Source organism: Talaromyces stipitatus, genomic scaffold, assembly GCF_000003125.1.
Source record: "Talaromyces stipitatus ATCC 10500 scf_1105507295491 genomic scaffold, whole genome shotgun sequence".
Lineage (NCBI taxonomy): Eukaryota > Fungi > Ascomycota > Eurotiomycetes > Eurotiales > Trichocomaceae > Talaromyces > Talaromyces stipitatus.
Window position 1 is genome coordinate 968,494 of NW_002990122.1, and position 21,282 is coordinate 989,775.

At 43.7% G+C, this 21,282-nt stretch overlaps 7 protein-coding genes across 7 annotated transcripts, besides 7 other annotated features; 4 read left to right on the forward strand and 3 right to left on the reverse strand.

Moving 5' to 3' along the window:
• Positions 1–809: 809 nt before the first annotated feature.
• Positions 810–2,261, reverse strand: TSTA_110620 (uncharacterized protein; the record flags this gene model as incomplete). The annotated part of the gene is made up of 1 exon (XM_002488594.1): positions 810–2,261. The coding sequence occupies one exon, from the start codon at positions 2,259–2,261 to the stop codon at positions 810–812; it is 1,452 nt and encodes a 483-aa protein (XP_002488639.1).
• Positions 2,262–3,231: 970 nt separating this feature from the next.
• Positions 3,232–5,773, forward strand: TSTA_110630 (uncharacterized protein; the record flags this gene model as incomplete). The annotated part of the gene is made up of 3 exons (XM_002488595.1): positions 3,232–3,251; positions 3,460–5,493; positions 5,530–5,773. The coding sequence occupies 3 exons, from the start codon at positions 3,232–3,234 to the stop codon at positions 5,771–5,773; spliced, it is 2,298 nt and encodes a 765-aa protein (XP_002488640.1).
• Positions 5,774–6,497: 724 nt separating this feature from the next.
• TSTA_110640 (uncharacterized protein) lies at positions 6,498–7,547 on the reverse strand (the record flags this gene model as incomplete). The annotated part of the gene is made up of 1 exon (XM_002488596.1): positions 6,498–7,547. One exon carries the CDS (start codon positions 7,545–7,547, stop codon positions 6,498–6,500), a length of 1,050 nt encoding a protein of 349 aa, XP_002488641.1.
• A 1,402-nt stretch (positions 7,548–8,949) lies between these two features.
• On the reverse strand, positions 8,950–9,302 carry TSTA_110650 (uncharacterized protein; the record flags this gene model as incomplete). The annotated part of the gene is made up of 2 exons (XM_002488597.1): positions 8,950–9,198; positions 9,282–9,302. 2 exons carry the CDS (start codon positions 9,300–9,302, stop codon positions 8,950–8,952), a joined length of 270 nt encoding a protein of 89 aa, XP_002488642.1.
• A 2,137-nt stretch (positions 9,303–11,439) lies between these two features.
• Positions 11,440–11,977, forward strand: TSTA_110660 (uncharacterized protein; the record flags this gene model as incomplete). The annotated part of the gene is made up of 2 exons (XM_002488598.1): positions 11,440–11,479; positions 11,544–11,977. The coding sequence occupies 2 exons, from the start codon at positions 11,440–11,442 to the stop codon at positions 11,975–11,977; spliced, it is 474 nt and encodes a 157-aa protein (XP_002488643.1).
• Positions 11,978–14,548: 2,571 nt separating this feature from the next.
• Positions 14,549–15,049: a mobile genetic element.
• Positions 15,049–15,459: a mobile genetic element.
• A 206-nt stretch (positions 15,460–15,665) lies between these two features.
• Positions 15,666–16,361: a mobile genetic element.
• A 244-nt stretch (positions 16,362–16,605) lies between these two features.
• Positions 16,606–16,668: a sequence feature (CT-rich).
• A 393-nt stretch (positions 16,669–17,061) lies between these two features.
• Positions 17,062–17,352: a mobile genetic element.
• Positions 17,348–17,959: a mobile genetic element.
• Positions 17,960–18,174: 215 nt separating this feature from the next.
• Positions 18,175–19,908, forward strand: TSTA_110670 (uncharacterized protein; the record flags this gene model as incomplete). Its single annotated transcript, XM_002488599.1, has 2 exons — positions 18,175–19,242; positions 19,351–19,908. The coding sequence occupies 2 exons, from the start codon at positions 18,175–18,177 to the stop codon at positions 19,906–19,908; spliced, it is 1,626 nt and encodes a 541-aa protein (XP_002488644.1).
• Positions 18,202–19,692: a mobile genetic element.
• Positions 19,909–20,314: 406 nt separating the features above from the next.
• TSTA_110680 (uncharacterized protein) lies at positions 20,315–20,669 on the forward strand (the record flags this gene model as incomplete). The annotated part of the gene is made up of 2 exons (XM_002488600.1): positions 20,315–20,621; positions 20,650–20,669. 2 exons carry the CDS (start codon positions 20,315–20,317, stop codon positions 20,667–20,669), a joined length of 327 nt encoding a protein of 108 aa, XP_002488645.1.
• Positions 20,670–21,282: the final 613 nt, after the last annotated feature.

Below are 21,282 nucleotides of genomic sequence, written 5' to 3' on the forward strand. Positions count from 1 at the left end.
TACAGGATTTTGTAGTACGTGGCTTCTTAGCAAGACCCAATAACTATTAAGTACGGCTTATCTGACCCTCGTCTCATCTATCTAGTCAGCTAGCCTCGTCCTCAGTTCTCACCGCAATTTGGGCCGGACCACCCTAGGCTATCTCACCGGTTTCAAATCCCTTACAAGTCATACTGTACTAGAAAGCCGCTTGTCTGTGCGGTGCGAGAGGGGCAGAAATGACAAGGCTCCCCCGAGATTGCGTTCTCCATATAATACTATCCTGTGTGCGTCGGTTCCTAATTCGGTATCCGTGGTGGTTCCCCTTGGTGATGCTATTTCCAGCGCGTGAAACTCATACAACAAAGTCTCCAAGCGTTTCCTTGGCATCGTAAAACCCCTGAGTCGGATCCGTGACATCCAGACACCATTCATGGACCCGGTGCGAATCCTAGTACGGGATGCAGACGAGTTAGTAGTATTAGTCGCAGTATATGTCACATGTTTGCACTTTGCATCTTCCCAATATTCATGGTACGTAAGTTACCGATACACAAACAGGTTTAGCATATGGGGTTAATTAGGGTTTGAAAAGATACATGTAAACTATGTCGCGCTTTATAGACCCTTTTTGGTACAAATAAACTGTATATAAACGTCGACGGATGGGTCAAAAGACTCAAACCCGGTTAACAAGACAATAAAAATATAATATCGCTTGCTTCTAGCTGTCACCGAAACTGTTCTTTGTGCTTCCAGATTGTGTACAAGCTTTCTTTAGCGAATACGATTACACTCCGTATAGGAATATGTGCAGCAAAAAGAAATACCTAGGTATAAAAGAAAGACCAAAAATATGCACAGACATTTGTGATCATGGAGGTCAAGAGCAAGATAAGTCTAAGATAGGAAGACCATTTCTTTTCAAGGAAACATTCCTTGAAAATATGTTTGTGCGTTGACTGCATTTCCACTTCTGTAGCACAGCGAAATAAATATCGCCCTTCTTCACTCCCTTGGCGTGTCAAGACCAGAGTTAAAAGTCTGCGCTGATCGCGGTTATTCGTATTAATATTTGCCTGATATACTGTTGTAGAATAGCCTGCATTCAATGTTGTGCGGTTGTCAGGTACAGTGATATCCATTCTTATTGGCTTCAACAGTTTCTTGATGCCCTCTCCCGTTGCTATCATGGCTTCTTGGCTCCAAGTGACCTTGACTTCGTTGGTTTCCTTGGTATGGGTAATGCGACAGTTCAGCGAGTTTAACACGGTCTCCCAATCACCTGCAAATTTGCCTAGCAGACCCAGCTGCGTCTCGTTTAGAGTGAGTGTCTCAACTTTATCGGCACCTGTTTCTTCCATAAACTCTTTCAAAGCAGTGTCTTTCGCCAAATCCCTCGTCACGTATAAGCTGCCATCATCTGCAACATGGTATTTAGGATCACGCTTTCCCCCAAGCATCTTCGAAACACCCGAGTCATCGCTCGGCTCGATGATTCCAACATAGAGTTCGCCATCCCCAATGAAGCTAACAACAACGTCAGCACAAGGTGTCATTCCAAAAGGGGCGTTACGACCAAGCCCCTTTGGTGCTGAACTAGGCGCACCGGCGACCATTGGCATAATCGACAGCTCTTTTTCAAATTTGATGAACGCCTCTACCTCTTCCTTGATGCCCACAGTCAAGTAAAGCTGTTCAAATGCGTTTGTATAGCTTGCTAGCACGTCACTAATGCGACTCTCAACTGCTTTGGCAAGGATACTGAAGTATTCTCTGGCTGTCTCGCGGTCTATGAGTAGCTCATTCTGTAGACTCTCTTCCAGATCTGATAGTGAAGCATCTATCTTGGTAACCCAGGTAGCTGCTGCAGCCTGACCATAGGCAGTTTTCTCAGCATAGACCTTGATCCATTCATCAAATTTTCCCGCATTGTCTGACAAGGGTCCTATCGCTTCTTTCCACTTTTGCTCGATACATTGCTGGCGTGACTTCAAATGGCCTTCGGCTTTGATGCGAGCATCCTTCATCATGCTGCTTGTAAATCCGCATTTTTTAAATAGTTCTTCTCCTTCGAAAACATATTTGGCCAATTCGGCTCTGTTTTGGATATTGGCATCAGAAACTACCCGTTTAAGAACGGCAAAGTAACCTGGGTTGCCTGGCCTAGGATCGAGACCGCCCAATTTGTTAGTATTCCAATAGTAGCCATCCTTTGGGGGGAAGTAGAGTCCTGTATTTAGGGGGTACCGTGAATCGAGACGGAAGGACTCGGATGCCATAATCGTTTGTTGGATGAATATACACGGCTTTTTGCGTGGTGTGGTGGCACAATAAATAGTCTAGGTCAGACAAAGTGAGGCGCAACTATGAATTTGATGTCAGACCCGTCGATGACTGATGTTGATTTGGAATGGTGGGAGGGATAAGTGGTTTATAGTAGCTGAAGGACTAACTATTTATCAACGAGAGTCTTCCCAAGGTAGGTCACAGACTGTGCGGCACTGGCATCACGAAACCGGTATCGTTGTAAGTCCAACTTGTCAGCATAGGCTCTTGATTTGTCAGAGATATCTCTTTGCTGCAGAGATGCTTGGAAACAATCTGTAGCATGTCCCCGTTCTGGCATCTGTAAAGAGGCTGAGCATTCTTGCCCAAATAGTGAGTACAGAGGTATGACCATAATCAATTACAAGGCAGATGAGCACTAACATGTTGTAAGAGTGATCGAGGCACTGAATCATGCCTAATTTGTGACTATGCTTTGCCCGTAGCTCTTTGAGGGTACGGTACAACAGCTTAGCGTTCAACTTACTGTGGATAAGATGTAATGACTAGAGAAGATTACGTTACCGATCGGCCTTGTGCTGTATATTTTCCATACTGTAAGAACGGGACTTAGACCCCGACTTATAAACTACGTAATTCTTTTAACAGGAATATGATACCACTATATCAAGTTTGACGTATCTCAAAACGCGTCGGTAAGACTACTATGGTAAGGCAGATACGATTGTAACTAGGTTCAAAGTCTGATTCGCTACCTCTTCTACTACATATTACCGGTATATACAGAACCCCACTTCTACTAGTTAACTACGTTAAGGAATTAGCGCTTCTATGCAATAGGAGGTTGTCCAAGTGTTGGGTAGGAGGAATTATTAATATGGCAGAAGCGTTTGGTGTCTTCAAGCCTTTATTAACAACTTGTCATAGGGCAGAATTACTGCCAGGTGGATGTAATTTTGCCCCATGTGTGACGCAACTGTAAGGTACGTGTCCTTGTGGTACGTGCGCGCTTATTTACACTAAGGGTTTACAGGGGCAACGTTACTTATACCACATAGCTGCTCAGATATCACATCACCCGAGCCACTTAGTTTTGTGTCCATCCATCGATTCGAAGTCCACTCATGTTCGCTGCATTCAATCCTAATATGTCACAGAAAAATGGCGCAAGACTGTTCTTTGAACGAATAGAAATTCCCGGACGCGAGGCAGCGAAGACGAAGTAGATGAGTTTGTTGCAACTTTCCTAACGCGATATCATGCGATGCGCAACGTGCAATCTTATGCGAAAATCGGAAACGAGATTGCATCGCTGTCTGAGTGTATTGTGAACTCATGGAGTGATTTGAATAAGAACATGAAATTTGAAGCGTCTATTCGAAATAAATGGAATAAAATGTCCGTCAATCAAAGAAAAAAGCTACTCCTTGAGGCATGGCCCAACATCTCTCAGTTTCGCCGGCCTGATATAGTTGTGGATTTTCAACGGGCAAACGGTCCCAGCGAGATTGACGATAAAACGAAGAGTTCTATGTTGTGGCCTTATATCAACCAGCAATCTCTTACCACCGATCTTGTTCTACCTTATTTTCTCAGTCACCGTGGCGGCCATACACCTAATGTATTCTTCTTTTCGGACGCCGTGTGGCCAGGATTTAGTGTGTTTCATGGCCGGATACCTCCTTCCTGGACCGCGAGTACGTGTAGCGGACATATTATCATTCAAGATCCGTCTACGTCTAATCGTTACGCAAGTCTCGTTTCTGATAGTGATATAAATCAGAGGCTAGAAACCCACTGCCAAAAAATACCTGTCAGTGAGGGGTATCTCACCCTGATCGTACAAAAAGGCATCTATGAATTCCTTGTCAAGGTTTGCGAGCTACTCAAACCAGAACCTCCGCCGCAGGGTCAAACCGTACCACTACCGCCTATCAACCTCCAAAGATTGCTATCAGATGAGTCCGGATTAGCAGAATTACCACATACTCCGTACAGTCTTCCTGCGGACTTCAATGTCATCTCTCTTCTCGCTTGCGTTGAAGCAAAGTTTTCTGCTTCGGAAAGTCATATTTGGGATCTACGGGAGGATCCTAGATATTTTGCTGAGACTTTGTACGCTCAGGAAAACTCGAAGGAGAAAGACATGTGGAGTCAGACTATTCGTACGGTCATAGCTGAGGCTTATACGGACCTACAAACATGGTCTCAGCTGCGTCGGCTGCTTACTGATTTGCAAAAATGCTTGGAAAGAGATAAAAAGCAGTTTCAGGCTAATAATGCACTTAACGAGGAACTTCAACTGGCTTTCCAGAAGCTGATCACATTCCTTGTGCCGATGTGTCGATGCCAAGTTACCAGATTGATAACGGCAATAAGCGGAGATATAAATTCTTTCGGTATGAAGAAGTTTCAAAGTGCATTTAAAAGGTTGTGTGATGAACGAAACTGGACCATCTCTGTCCTGCCGTCTCTCATCGACGCACTCGGTCATGCTCTCCAAAAGGAACATTCCTCTAATAAGAGTATCTCACCGTTGGCTATGAGAATCATTTCTGACCTTTCAATCGTGACTGTGTGTTTCCGAGAAATGAATTTTTTCCAACCCTGGGCAATGGAACTTCTTACTGAAATGCGTAGTAAGAGCGAAGAAGAGAAACAGGAACTCTACCAGGACTGGGAACTCATCGCGCGTAGTAGGGAAATCTTCGAGACTGAGATCGAAGGCTTCGACTTCTCAAATCTTGGCAAACCCGATGGCGGTCGATTTTCATGTCCCACTCAAAACCTTGTATCGGAACGGTCAGTGAACAAGCAACGACGTGCTGAAAAAGCACTCGATGATTTCTGGAATCAAAAAATGAATAAGAGAACAGAGGGGAATGAAAATAATGAAATGACACTCGCAAACCTTGTCTTTGAATCGCTGAGTATAAAAAGAACGCTCCACCGTACTCCTGAATGGACGGAAACGACGTATGCAGAGAACAAATCTGTGTCCCAAAATCCCACCACTGGCCCACTATCACAGTCTGATATTGACTTCGAACTTCGGTTCCGGACAACGGCTACTATTGGACAGGAAGAGAATAACGACAATACGAGATTCCGTACAAAGCCCAAGTCTCGTGGTGCTACCACACCGCAAGTCAAAGCTCCTGTTGAGGTGAACGACGTTTGTAATGCTGAGTCTAAGCCGAAGTTCACTGTGAAAGAAGAAACTATGTAGACTGTCTGTTTCGTATTTCCCCGTCACTTTAGTGAAAAACTGCCTGGAGAGATTCCCTGGACTGCATTCCTGAAGATGATGAAAGCTGCTGGGTTTTGCAAATATAACATGTTCGGATCGGCACGAAATTTTTTTAAGGGCGAGCGAACAATTCAAATTCACGAGCCTCATGGGCAGCATGGGCGGAAGCTCCCCTTCACTATGGCTCGATCTATTGGTAGGCGCCTCACTTCAAACTTTGGACTAAATTATGAATCGTTTATGGTGGGAGGATAATTGCTCCAACCCTGTCTAGTTATTTTCCAAATCTATTTGATCAATGAATTTAAATTGCTTTTTGGTAGTAGCTTGACGTGATTTGCCGCACTATGTTCATTGACTTTTACGGGTAATTTCACTTCGTCAATGAGGTCTTTCAGCTCCTGGAATATTTTATTTGCTCTTAGTACTTTATGATATTGATTTTGCCTACTCCTCAGAGCTTGCAACCATAAAGATATACCCATATAATTTCCCACCACTATCTTGGACAAATCTGCCAATCACATTATCCTTAACTCTGAGGGACTTTGTCCACTCGAATTTAAGTAGGATTTGATACCGATTTGTATATGGAAGCTTGCCATAGGTAGTGGATCGCGTAACGAGTGTTCCTTGCAAAGATCCTGATGTGGTGTCCACCACAGCCTCGATTTCACCACTGTTGGCAAAATATGCAGTCGCTCCTAGCGGTATGCTATCATTCTCAAATCAATGAGTATAGATGGGACAAGATGAGCTTCTAGAAAGCCTCGCTCAAGCCCTAGAAATAGTGATTTCTCATCGGTTTACAGATAGCAAGAAATTTCAAGAGTAAGGAGAAACAAGAGACCTGAATCGCTAACATTGATCCTCTCTCCTAGCATCCTAGGGGTTTTCTCGTCCCGGACGGCAACGATATATAAAGTAAAATTATTGACATTGTCGAAGCCTAAAATAGATACCTACATTACTCAATCATCTAAAATGTCCCCGTGGAAGCTACACTAGGATTCATGTCGACCAGTGACCAAGTAGAACCTGTCGGAGTAGTGCGCCCTGCTGTGTTCGTCGGGGTCCCTTGAGAAGTGGTAAATTGTGTTGCCGCTATTGTCGTCTTCGCCGTGGTAGAGGTCCAAAGTCTCTCAGCAGAGTCAACGGAATGTTCACTGGGGTCCATATCCCAGGAGACCGTAGAGAGATCTAATATAAAACCCTTAGCACATGCGGCCCCAGTCATAGCGGCATAATCTCTCCATTTCCTTTGTTCTTTAGAGTGAGAATCTGCATAGTTGATTATGCAACGAATCACAATAGTTGGAACTTCAATGAGTTGGAGTCCGGCTGACCCTGTATCCACACAGAGACAATTCGTCTGCCGACCGATTTTATCTCTTTCTTTTGCATTGAAAATTTCAGTATCAGCCGTCGCAATGGCTCCATAAAAGAGTCGAGGATTTGTGTCCGCTCTAGAACCACGTTGAACTAAGCGTGAAGAGTCACATCTGTAACAGCCTTGGCTAATATGTAGGTAATCAGCGTGAAAAAGCCTGTCAACGCGATTGCTTGGAGGCCCAAATGTTCTTTTCATATGCGGGAACTTGTTCAGTCCTTCTTCCATCCATTTCGTAATCTTTTCTGGGTCGTCCTGAAGCTCGAATTGAAATTGACGTACGCAATCTAATATAGACTGCGGTGGGCTCGCCAGCTCCCGTATTACTTCAGTTTCGGGAAATGAATATTGTACTATGCCCGAAGAACCATCACTTGGCACCGCAATCACAGCGTCACCTAACCTCATATCGTGTACGTCGTTGGGAATCGCTCCAGCTGCACCAAGGAGAAGTATCAGCTTTAGTCTAGCAAAAGTCCTGCGCATGCTGGTTGCTACAGTTGCTACTATGGTTGTTTTAGCAATATTGGTTTCTGAAAGTGGGCTTAGCACAACATTGAGAACCCCTATACGTCCATAGGTGTAACAGTTATCGTCCCCCGGCACATAGAAAGAGAGTTCAAATTTTTCATCTAGCATGCTATGGGCCGCAGCTAGATCATACCTGTTATTGCAGATCCATCCGACTTGAAAATTCTCCCTCTGCAATTTTGGTACAGTTTCCATTTATGAAGCAGAGATATCCTAAGATTGGTTTTGTAGGATTGTGAATATTGATGTGAGTGGGTGGGGAGGGACGGGGTATTTAAAAGATTCGATACCCTTTGTATATAGTATTCTGTAGTCTTCTCAGTATTCGACCATAGAAGGAAAAGGTGGATTCTGTTGGACTAGCTAAGTTGATCCGGCAATCATACAGATAGATCTATCAGCCAATCAGAGCGAGTCACACACCTTAGAGACGCATCCACTGAATAGGGGCTAAAAGAAAGCCTCCCATAGCGAAGATTGTCGTCCGACTAGTAAAAATGTCGGACCTATTCACCAAAAAGAGGATCCCCTTAATGGTTTGTATTCCAGTGCAGACGTTCTGTATCCGCTCGTACTGTGTTGAAATAACGTGATCTAATTTCTGACAAAAATATAGTTAGTCTGGCATCATAAACTCTGGCTCATCTTATGGAGTATTAGGACTAAGTTAAAGAAATCTCAGATTTTACGTCAATGCGGGAGTATCTGGTTTGTTGCCGTAATTATACACTACCTAGTACAGTACGGAGTATTGATCTGGTATCAGCCCTTCTCTCTTGAGAGAGGACAGACTTGTTCAGTACCAAAGAATCTATAATGAATTATGGTTCACGAAGCATACTTCCTGCAAAGCCACCGTCCGAAATCTCCCTACTCATAAAGTGCGGCACAGTCAAGCTCTACTACGTGGCACATAGTAGAAAGCCTGTCATCAGACCAGACTAGCAATACCCCTGTCAAACATGCCTTGTTGCCTTTGGTCAGCCTTGCACTAAATATAGAAGGAAAAGGACAGGGGGCAAGCAAAAAGATCCTAGCAGTGAGAAAGAGGGGAAGGGCATTTGTGAGGCTATCCCAATACGTTAACTCGTATGTAAAAATGTATTCCATTGAGCCAGAGCCGACCCACACTGGGAACGATGTGGGTAAGGCGCTGCGACAGGTAATTTGATGTCGCTGCGCTTTGGCTTGGTGCAATTACTTTGGTTATGCAAAGGTTCATCATATGTGATGTGCGCAATGGATTGACTGCACTAGACTCGCACGCCACGGTATGAAAGATGAGCTGACCAGACTCTCAAAAGCGGAGTCTTAACATTGATATGGTTATGTGGTGAGATTGATGGCAGCTATTCTTAGGGTTAGGGGTATTAAAGCAGCTCGATAAGAAGCTTCCAAAAACTTCCATTATGACACCACCACCCGTGGTTATTGAGTGTATTTGATTAACCATTATTGGGAATTCATTATTTCTAATATGTTGCATCTGCCAATGTAAGTCAGAATATCTCTAGTCCTCAGCAGGTAACAGTTCTCCATCATACTTCACAACCCTCAAATCCGGCTTGTTGGCAAAATATGCAGTCTCTCCTAGCGGTATGCTATCATTTTCAATATACAGAGTATTGTCTGGTCCTTTGAAGATGCTAATAACACCGAATCCTTCTTTCCGTGTCCACAGGGGGAATACCGCCATACTACCTTCACGATCTTGGTATCGAGGACGAAGTGTCTTTTTGGTGGAGGGACCGACAAAGGTCTATAATGCAATCCGCATGATCTAATCAGCATTGACATAGATACAGACAGATGCGAAACCTCCTTCACATGTTTTACACACACTCTCTTCTTTTTGCCCCACATCCCAGGTCTAGCCCCTGAGACTAGTCCAAGCCAGTATTTTATATGTAAATGTAATACTCATCTTTTATATATCTCTGATCTTGAATATATATAATCTTTAAGTAAATTATGTATGAAACTGGTATTGAAAAGTACTAGTCTGAATGAATCGTGGACTACTTCTAGGCAACAGCCTTAGATGTGGGGCAAAAAGAAGAGAGAGTGTGTAAAACATGTGAAGGAGGTTTCACATCTGTCTGTATCCGATTGGAGCAGACGTGAGAACAATTTACGGTAGTTGTAATATTTAACCCGGCTCCAGTTACTGATGCATTTACCCCTATACCTGTTAAGAGGCGATTAGGCTTGTGTTGCGAAACCACAACGGTTATCTCCTCCAAATGTTCATTGACGACCTATACACAAGACGGGACTTTTTGTATGGTGCGCACTATTGCGCCGATGAACCCCTTGTAAGATATTTAGTTGCAGGTTCAGTGTGGTACTGTACCAACAAAGACTATTTCACTTACTTTATGTGATGGACGCTCAAGGCCCAGAAACAACTTCATTTCTAAGCGTAGCAGTATCGACGAAGAAAACTAAGTGTGAAGAAGAAGAAGAAGAAAGGGGAAAACTGGCGCTGAGCCTTGAGGCTCTCCAAATACACTCTGTCATGGGATGGAGGCCTTATGGGGAAAGCGGTCTAAAATGGCAGAATTGCAAGATCATATCAACCAACTTGTTTGTAACTTAGGCCTTCCCTTCCTCTTCTCCCAAGCTTAGGATTATCATTAGAATAGGCTTATTGAGACGTCACACTTTAGGCTTACCAGTCGGCAAGAAACACGTATTCAAGCGAGGGGTGTGGATTTTTCAATATAGAGGACAATTCCCAATGTTAGAAACGACAGAGGTTCGATCAACCAAACACACATACAGAGGGTGGACCCTCATAAGTAGATGAGAATGCGTCAGAAAACTGGGACATGGTGAAGATGGTTAGAAGAAGAGAAGACTTACCAGATTTCCTTTGCAGTTCGGCAAGGGACTCAGGAGGTAAAATGACAGATCACATTTGATACTCATCATGCTAATTGGCTAGAACTGAGGTTCGTGAGGGTCACCCTGAAATTCGTGAGGGTCACCCTGAGGTTCGTGAGGGTCATCCTAAGGGTCAACCTCGCGACCCTACGACTTTGGCAGAACATAATTGAACATGATCGATATATTTCGCTCAATTTCGACACGGCATAGGTATGTAGAAAGTGGATAATAGATGTTCAATATAATTAAGTCAGGATTTCAGGAAGTTTGAGGCTAATAACCAAGAATATCAAAGTTGTAACTTCTTCAGATTATACTTCTACAATCAAAATATATATTTCCCCATCGTTACATGCCTCTCTCTCCAACTCTTCACAATACACACCACAACGGTTTTTCCCAGGCAGAAAAAAGGTGTAAATCCAGGATTACTAAGCAAGAAGGCTTATTTAGAAGACATATTTCATAAAAATACGTAGGGGTTTGATAGAAAACAATGGATTCATAGTCGGACATACGAAACAGGTATAAAAAACAGGAATTTATGAATGTTTGTCAGCAGAATTATCCATCCGAATTAGGGAAAGCGTGAGAAAGTTATGCATATGCGGGCCGTGAGGGTCGCTTGGCGGGTGACCCTCCAAAGATTCTATGACCCTCAGGTGCGGTGAGGGTCGCGGGTCGCGAGGAGGGACCCACGGTCCGGGTCATGGCGAGGTCTAATGATCACCCCGCCAAAAGTGTCGATAAATACCTGGCATTGAAACCTGACGTATTCGAACAGAAACAACAACTCAATATACACAATATTGCTAGTCACTTCTTCACTTCTTCTTTTCTAATCCCAGTAAACCACTATTTAGGATTGGCCTGGAATAAACCTACCAATCCGACACTAATTAGGAACTTATTATAAATTAATTCTAATTGGCCCAGCCAGTGATCAATATTTGACAAATGAATGCTAAGTCCATAATCAATTTCATGTTGGATCCAGGTCCATGGCTTTTTATAGATACAAATCATGGTCCTTAGCTATAAAGCATAAACGCCCACTACAAGAATTCTTTTCATACTAATTCTTATCTCTACATCAATTACCATTCTCATCATGGGCGACGACTTTAGAGTTTTTGGGTCTCCTATTAGCGGTGACTCTGGGGTCAAATTCTCCTTTTGATAAACCATTTAATAATGCTCTTGAATCTAATGCAGTTCCTGCTTTTGGTAAACTATCTGGAGCTCCCAAGAAAAATACTGGATCTAAGGAAGTTCTTCGTTTGGGTGAACCATTTAGAGCTCCTGAGAAGAATATTGGGTCTATTTTTAGATATTCTACGACTAGCGATGGCTCTAAACCAGCTAACGATTCTTCTTTTGCATCTTGGAATCCCAAGAGTCATCTTGGAACTACTAAGAGGACTTCTAATGATGACTCTATAGATGCAACCAAAGTTCCTCCTTTTGGTAATCCGTTTGGCCCTGTCCGTGAATCTGATGACGTTCCTCCCGATCCCGACAGCCTTCGCAACGGATCATATTTCTACCCTAATGGAGATAGCATACACGAAGGACCTGATGGAAGCGTTACCAGAAGATATCATGATGGCACCGTTATCGAGACAGGTTCAGATGGAATCTCTGTTTAATGGTTAGAGCCAGGCAAATTTTCCGGGCATTTTCAAAAAATATCCCGAAACTCGGGGGCACTCCGAATAGGACAAATGGATTCAATCGACGGTGCTGATATAACTAGCTGAAAGGGCAATAGAGGGTAAGTATGAAGGGGATAGGAAGGCTAAGAATAGTGATTCGCAACACTTTTACAAAGGAACGATCGAACAGGGTAGATTAGAATTAGCAAATTTTATTGTATCATGACCACAAGAGCATTCCTCTACAATAGCCTCTTTAATCAATAAAAGCTATCTTTATGGAATCTGTGCTCTATAATAGGATACTATCGGTACTGACGAAACCATTGTAGGATACGCGCTCGATCGAAAGTATATGACAAGGACAAAAGGCCGCGGCATTAATATGCTGTGATATGATAGGATCAATAAATAGAAGCAGTTTGAATGATATACTACTAACTTAGCATCGCATCTGCATTCCACCAGAAGCAAGCAATGGAATTTTTCTGGCGGTGGATCATTTCCATGGACTACATGGTTTTTGTATAGCCCATGTCCGCCTTGCAGATTGATCGATGGCTTGTTCTACAGTACACCGCCATTGAACAGTTTCTTTACATCTACCCCTGCTACTGATATAGCAAGGTGACCTTGTGCTAATGTGAAGGTGCCAAGCCAGATCTCATAATAACCTATTAGTATGCCTAATCTAGGTGCTATTCGATAAGAATACAAACACAAGGAAAGGAGGAAAAAGGACTGATTGTGCGATGACTGAGCGATGTGGACATATTATAAGGCATCAATAAGGCAGCTATAGTAATTCATAAGGCTGGACTTGCCCGTAACAATCGTCATCCCATGTGAAAGTCTTACAGTAGTCTAAGCTAAATAATAATAAAACCCCAATAATCCTTCCTTAAAATGCGCATAGCTATCACAATATGCCTCCAGAATTGACTCCTCTAAAGATTCACTAGTAAAGCTCTTTATTACCTGTTTGAAGTCGCCCTCAGAAGCGTAAGATAAGGCAAGGTCAACCATAGACTTATCACTCTGTATCTGTATCTTGAAAGGAAACATAAGACACAAAATATTAAAAAAATGGTATGGTTTTTAGCAGTACTTACCTAAAGGCATTAAGTTATGTCGTTAGTTTATTATCAAGCCGAGATGAACTTCAAGCAAAACAACGAGCCTCTTATACCTTTGTTGTCAAATATTAATAGCTTACTTTATTAAATTTGAGTTGGATTCCATTATCTTTTTCGCCATTTTCAAGGGCGAAAAATTGTAATGGGAAGCGATCCAATTTAGATCAAGACAGTGATAACAAACATTAGAATATTTAGTGGATGTTCGTCTGGTTTTTGCTATTGTTGCTGGATTCGGTTGGCCTGTACAAAACAGCTTTCCTGGCGCGATGACCTGGCGAATAGCAAGCTCTTCGTATGGGAGCCCAAAGAGCAGGATCTTGAAGAGTTCACCACAAGATTTCTTGAGCCATGGACTTCCAATTGGCACTTACACGCAACTCGTGAAGTATACGAAGTCATGGCCGAAGAAACTATCAATGCCATAGAGTTTAACAAGCACAAGGTACCTGATAAGCCTTTTTTGAAGATAACTCGTACCCTAGATAACTGGACGAAGCGGGGTGTCGAATTCAAGACGCTGTATCGCTCTGACTATCTTAGCAAGCTGTGAACCATACGATGATGTATCCAGAGAGACCTCCACTTAAGTTTTGTAAAGATTCTTGAAGAAGATCTGGTTGCCAAGGATTATGAGCAGTAGTAGAGATATCACTTGTACGTCCCCCTTTGGGGATTGATTGATTCTTGATGGAGCGTTCTCATCGTTCTTCTTCTCCCTATCTATTTCTAGGAAGCTACTACTACTACTAGTAGTAGTAAGTTCATTACGCCCAGAAGCACCAAGCCTAAAGGGCTCCAATACGCTATCTGCTTTCCATTGCATACACTGTGGTCATAATCTCATTTCGAGAGGAAAAGCTATGCCAGCTGCAAAAACCTCTCTAGCCCATACATTAAATCTTGAACGGTTTTCCTTCATTGTTGTAGATATTCTCCAAAAGCAATAACCCATCCCTCTAATACACCGCACCTCCCACGCGTCCATTCTCGATGTAGTTTCGTGAACCTCTTCCCTGAGTAGCGATTTACCAAGAGTACTTCTCACATTAGCGCCCGAAGTAGCTGACTGCCTCGCTGGCGGCAACACTAGATAGTAGACGAAGGACTGACGAATCGACATGTGACTGAACCGGTAGGGCAGGTGAGTTATCGTCAGCAAGATCCAGCGAGTATCGATCAGTAGTAGGTGGCCAGGTCAGTGATTCGAAGGTTCGTCAACATTTTGAGGTTATTGACGTGTTCTTTTGAAACTCCCCGCCAGGTCGTCCCAACCAATAAAGTTTTTTCCACCGGAGTTTCGATTTGAAAAGTTCTTAGCTTCAGCTAACCCTACGCCCTCTGGCACTCGCGGGAGCTAAGGCAGCACAGCGAGCCACTTAGATGCAACCTCAGATCATCGACCACTAATCACCAGCCCCTCGTGGAAAGTCACCTTCTCATAGTGAGGGACGTCAGTAAGTTGGACTGCATAGCATAGCCGAAGCTAAGAATCGCTTCCTTCGCTACTGGGCGATCAGTCCAGACCCGGCTCGACGGAGAGATTGACCCCTCAACAGATATTGCCTGTGGCCCATCATAAGGATCCCCAGTCTCTGGTATTCTCTTCATGCTCTACATAGCGCCCCTATTCCGTCTAGGAAACCTAAGGAACAGATTTGGTTACGCGGACGACGCAGCTAGCCTAGCGATCTCTTCATATCTTGCCACTAACTGTGAAACCTTGTCAGACTCACTCCAAGAAGCTCTTAACTAGGGCTCTGCGGACGGTATTACATTCGCACCAGATAAATACGAGCTTCTTCACTTCTCCCGACATAAAGCAGACCAGGATCCAACCTACACATTTTCAGTTAAAGCTGGATTAATTGTAGTCTCAGAAAACACTAAACAGCCATATCTATGTTGGCTAGGAATTCTCTATAATAAAAGCTAACCTTCAAATGGCACGTTGGTGAAACAGCATCCAAAGCCCTCACTGTGATTGAGGGTTAGGGCTACTTACGCCCTTCGCTCCTAGGGAATACTGTTCGAGGAGTTATACCTTATCTACTATAGCAGGCTGTATCAGCCTGTGTACTCCATAACGCATACTATGGTGCTAAAACCTGGCGGCTAGGCCGTACTCTCCCTAAGCACTCCCAGATTTCAAATCGAGTTGGAGGATATGTTGAGAAACTAGCCACAGTAATACTAGCAGGCGCAAGAGCGGTGCTTCCAGTTTTACGCATAACCCCAATATCTGTCCTATACCGAGAGTCTAGATTCTCTCCACCAGAAATCGAACTAGATCAAATAGCCCTCCTAGCATCTGTCCGCCTAGGGTATCTTGATCCATACAACCACTCCGAAGACGCGCAGAACAGGTAGCCAGAGATGGCCGACAAATCAGTCGATTTGCCCACCTTGTGCTGGCCCTCCCCAGCTCTGAACAGATAAGCCCTCTACAATATGCTTCCTGGTACCCTCGTGAGTCACGCGAGAGTGCCCAAACTCGAATAGGAGCTCCTATGGGGCGCACAAAGGAACAGACGGCGGCTGACTTCTCAAATTTCCAACGTACTATTCCTAGCTCTGATATCATAGTCTTTTTAAATAGGTCCAGACTTGAAAATGGACGTTCTGGTGGTGGCTATGTTGGTTTTCAAGCAAATCATCAGTTTCTCCGTTTCTCGCTCTCATATGGACCTTGGAAAGAAGTGTTTGATGCAGAAGCAGAAGCAGCTCTAGCTGGTGCTCAGGCAGCCATTACATATCCAACAGCTCGATTTGCCACCAATCTGTAGATTTGCCTTCACAACCTGGAAGTTGCTACACGCCTCCTATCCACCTCTATAGGATTTTTCCAAGAAGTCTTTGAATCCTTCCGCACTCTCACAGCCGCCTGGCCACTCCGCGAAAGGCTTCCTCACACCAAAAAAGGATCTATCCAAATCCGATGGGTCCCTGGACATGCCAAAATACCTGAAAATTAAGCGGCTGATCTCGCTGCCAAAGAGGAAGTCGCCTCTACCTCTCTTCCCCCACACAACTCCTCATATACCTCGCTAAAGCGACATGCCAAGGCTCGATCCCTCTCCGCTGCTCAGTTACACTGGCAGAACGTGGCACCACAAACGTACCAAGACCTAGAAATAACTATATCCCCTAAGCGCCCTAGAGAGCTTCAACTCATCCGACTTGACCTTGGCCGTATCATCGCAGCCCGTACTGGTCATGGGACTTTGCGAACTACTATGAACGTTTCAACCATGACGATGCTTATCTTCTCTGCCGATGCGGAGCACGAAAAGCACCTCTGCACTTCTTCTGTCGTATAGCTAGGAGACGAGCACCCCGTCCTCCTGGGGCCCCTACTGAGGTCATCTCCTTTCTTTTAGGCACTGCGAATGGAGCACAAAGGCTAGCCACATGGCTAGCAGAGACCCGCTTCTTTGAGGATATCTGCCCTCGCCAACCTCTCCTTAGCATCTAGCTAAGACAAACCTACTCTTCCTTTACATTTCTCTTTTCCTTCCTTTATTCTCTTCTCTTCTCTCTTTCTCTCTTTCTAAAACTTACTGTTCAGTTATGATAGTGGTGAATTAACGGGTCATGGAGTGTAGGTGGATCATTGCAGCTGGCAGATACCTAATTCCCACTCACAAGTGGACCTTCCTGTAAGACCACGGCAGCTATGGAAACGCGCCAAAGAGTCTCTTACCTGTATATAAATCTGATAGACGGATTGAAACCCGAGGTTTACCCCTCGGCGGCCTATGTCCCAGTAGGGATCGGTGGGAAACGTGCAAGTCACGAACCACGGCCGTAAAATAGACACACACACATTACTCCTGGGTGATCAGTCACAATATTAGGAATCAAGATAGCTCATATTTTCAGACTCGTTAGGCCGCTTCGTGTTCGCGCTTTGCTACCGTCTATACTTCGTGATACGGACTCAACATCAAGAGACTGTAAAAGATGTGAAGAATGAGAGGGCATACAGACTGGAATCACATTATTCTCAGTGCATGTACAGTGAAATTCAGCAGTTAAATGGCTTCCATGACCATCAAGAATCAGCATCCGATATTTCCCCAATGTATGGCCATTAGTAAGAGGAATAAAATGAGTTTTAAGCCATTCTAATCCAATCTTATCTGTCGTCCCATATCGCTAATATTGATTTTCTAGTCGTCTGGACGATCCTCAAACTAGCCTAATCGAGTGTATTTCCTTGCCTTGAAAATAATGTACGAAGGCAATGCCATCCAATCGAATTAACTTTCTCAATTGCAGTTACCCATTCTCGAATACCAGGCTGTAATAGTTTTGGCCGAACATATCGATCGCTTCCTGTTATAACCTTTGCAGTTGCGCAGAGTCCTATAGCAAAGCCAGTCTCATCAAAATTGCAGACATCTCCTGCCAAGGTCCCATGCTTCGATATGACCTCCCGAACGCGATCAAAATATTCTTGAATTATACCCGGATCTTTGCACTTAGCACTTTCATAGTTATATTTCCCGGAAAATTTGGATTGGATCTCTGGGCGACGTTGGATGAGATTATACACCCATTTCTCTCCAACCTGTTGATTTCCACGTTGTGAAAGAAGATAATCAGCCATCTCTCATACAAGAGCGTGTCGAGGAAATAATCCACGTTTATCTAGGTCAAGCACCCATTCGACATATGATTTCTCCCCAGATTTTGACAATTTATGGCTACTGGCATCTGTTTCAGCTCGATATAGTCTGTTTCGAAGAGTTGACCGTGAGACATTATAGATCTATGCTGCTTGTCGTACAGAACATAATTTTCCAGCTTTTAAATGGGAAATAGCTAACAAGATTCGTCCATCTTGCTCCGTTGAATTTCTTGAATTTTGATTGCGAATTGGTGGCCTCTTGACGTGTTGAATTATGTAGAAACAGCATACCCGTGCCGCTAGCGCGCACCTCACCAGCGAAGCGGGTGAGGGTGCGCGTCACATAAGTGAAATTGTCAGATAAATTATATTTTTTATTTCAAACTCCCCATATCATTACAAACCCCCAAAACACCACCAAAATGCCATCCGAAAAGTATAAAGAAGAGGAAAACAGGATCTCAGAGGCCTTAGAGATACTTAGGAAAAATCCGAAGCAAAAAATCAAGCCGTTGGCGCGTCAATTTGGCGTGGATTACCAACGGCTCCGGCGACGCGTGTTAGACGGCACTTCTCAACTAAACCGACGACCAGCGCACAAGCGATTGACAGAAGATCAAGAACGCGCTATAATTCTATGGATGAATGATCTAGATGATAGAGGAATCCCTCCAACCGTTCGCATGATTAAAAACTACGCGGATAAAGTGCTTCAAAATATGCACCCTGGCGCGGATAACCCCCCTCAACTCGGGGATCGCTGGGTCTATCGCTTCCTCAAACGACTGCCCAAAGAATACGTCAAAATGAAGCAAAAGACTATTGATCCAAAGCGACATCTTGCTGAGAACCCGAGCGTTATACAGGCCTGGTTTGACCGTCTAGAAACTGCAATAGAACGCTATAAGATTACACCATCTAATATTTGGAACTTTGACGAATCTGGATTTCAAATTGGACAAGGGGGGGATGAAGAAGTTGTAACAAGATATCCGGATGCTTTAAGGCACGTTCCTAGCTCTTCTTCACGGGAATTGGTTTCCACAATAGAGGGTATAAGCGCGGTTGGGAATACGATTCCTCCATTGCTTATTTTTACTGGAAAGGTTATCCTTGAGAGCTGGTTCCAATATCTCAAAGAAGATGAGTGGAAAGTGACTATAAGCGAAACAGGCTTTTCAAATGATGAGATTGCGTACGATTGGCTCAAACATTTCAATGAGCATACACGAGAACAAGCAGGAAACGATTTTCGTCTACTTTTTATGGATAATCATGAGGCTCATCTTACGTCTGAGTTCTTATCCTATTGCGACGACTATAGGATTATTCCCTTTGCTTTTCCGCCTCATACAACACATCTTTTACAGCCTCTAGATGGGTTGCCATTCTTACAATATAAACGCGTTCATAGAAGGGCTATCAACGAGCAAGCGCACCTTGGAGGTTATTTTTACGATAAGATCGATTTTTTGGCCAATATTGCTCGTGTACGCGCTGACGCCCTTACTCCACGAGTTATCCGGAATGGATTTTCTGCGCGTAGGCTTTGGCCTTTCAATCCAGAGATAATTATCGGTCCTTTAATTGAGAAATAGGACCTCCAAGAAGGGCAAGAGTTGCTAATTTATGATGGCAATGAGGAGCCGGATATCTCAAGTTCACCCACCAATGCTTCATTTTCTCCGCCAACTACTGCGTATAAGCTTCAAAGATCAATTACTAAGGTTGACGCCCAGCTGAATGAGATTTCCGACGTGATTCCTAGTATTCGGAGGAGTCTAAAAAAGATTTTTGACGGAAGCCTCACGCAGGCCCATCTTAAAGATCAACAACAGGCTCAAATCGAGCGCCTCCAAACGCTCAATGAACGCAAATCCGCCAAAAAAACTAAGCGCCAGGTGCAAATTGGAGGTATCCTCACTGTAAAGGATGCGAATAGAGCCATCAAAAAGCGTGCTACAGCTGAGGAAAAGAAGGCCGAGAGGAAGAGGCTCAAAGAGCTACGGCAAGCAGCATTGGGATCAATGCCTCCCCCGCTTACGCAAAGTGACGAGGCGGCGATTGATCGTAATACTCTATTGAATTTGATTGAGCAGGCTTACCCAAGATGCTCAGATCCAAATTTAATTCGTTGGGTTGACGAGAGAATGTAAATTTGTTAGCAATTTCCGTACAAAATATCATTTATCTGACAATTTCACTTATGTGACGCGCACCCACATGCGTAGCGTGTGGTCGCGGGCTTGGCGGCACGGGTAGAGCGCGTTTTCGGGAAGAAGTGGCCAACTCGCTTACCGATTACGTTACATGTTCGGTATTACGGTAGGGTACAATACCATGTGTGATACGGCCGAGTGGAGCAGTCTAAAAGCTTATTTGAAAATAGTCAGCTCTACTTAACATAGGTTATGAGAAACAATCAGCGAGAGCAAGTGACTCGCTCGGCGTCCTGGCTCACTGATTACGTTATATATTTTTCGTAATTATATACTATTTTCACATCGAACCCTCTTATTTAGATCATGAGCGGTCCCGGTACACCTCTCCATGTTTTTAGCAATGGAGCAAACAACTCCTGTTGCAGAACGTTGGCTCAGGTTTCAATACGGCAATGTTCATGATCAGTTACAAATGTGGATGAAAGACTTGCCTATTCAAGATACTATTGAAGATGAAAAAATGGACAAAATTCTGAAATTCCTAGCTGGTTATCTTTCCTTTGAGAACTGGAACCGGATCGAAGATGCCTTGCCGACTCTTACCGATCATCGCACCGAGAACGAGATCAAAGAGACCAAAGAAAGCATCATACGGATTCTTATCGAAGCCTTTTCAGCCAAAGAGGTCATCGAGATGTGTTCCAAAGGTAGAAAACATGATAATGAAACGTATAGTGAAATATTGGCTGGTGTAGGATCGTGCATAAAGATTTCGAAACATAAAAAAGAAAGTTTTCTAAAGAAAACTTTCATTTTGACGATTAAGCCTAGCTTTGATGACTTTATCAAGTTTAACTATGATGATAAATATACAGGGTTTCTTTTCAATAAACGGAATCCGAGTCCCTGATTGAATAAAATGCGAGAATAGCTAGCTATGCCTCGTTCCCCTTGTTTTTAGGGGGCAGTCATCAGTATCAGGAATTCCATACCATATTGATCCGGCTTGTCAGCTTGTCGGAATAGCTGTTCTACGTGACTAGTGCTAGCGACCTAGACGTGGATAAACCGACAGTTAGTTTGTTCAAAGTGAAGCCTTAGTTTAGCTCAGCTATAGTGATTGATTAGGTATTTCTCAAATAAACAATTTTTAAAGCGCTGCACGAGGACAGTATCAAGAATATCCGAGACATTCAGGATGGAACTGAATAGGAGCAGCAACTTCAAATCGGTTTGTTTGTCGTGGATTCTATAGGAAGTGGATGAGCCAGTGAAAACATGTATAAGAGCCATGTAGTCGCCTTGATTCCCTGGCGTGAAAAGAATATCAATATCATAGTCTTCACGATCTACACAGGACAGGTATTA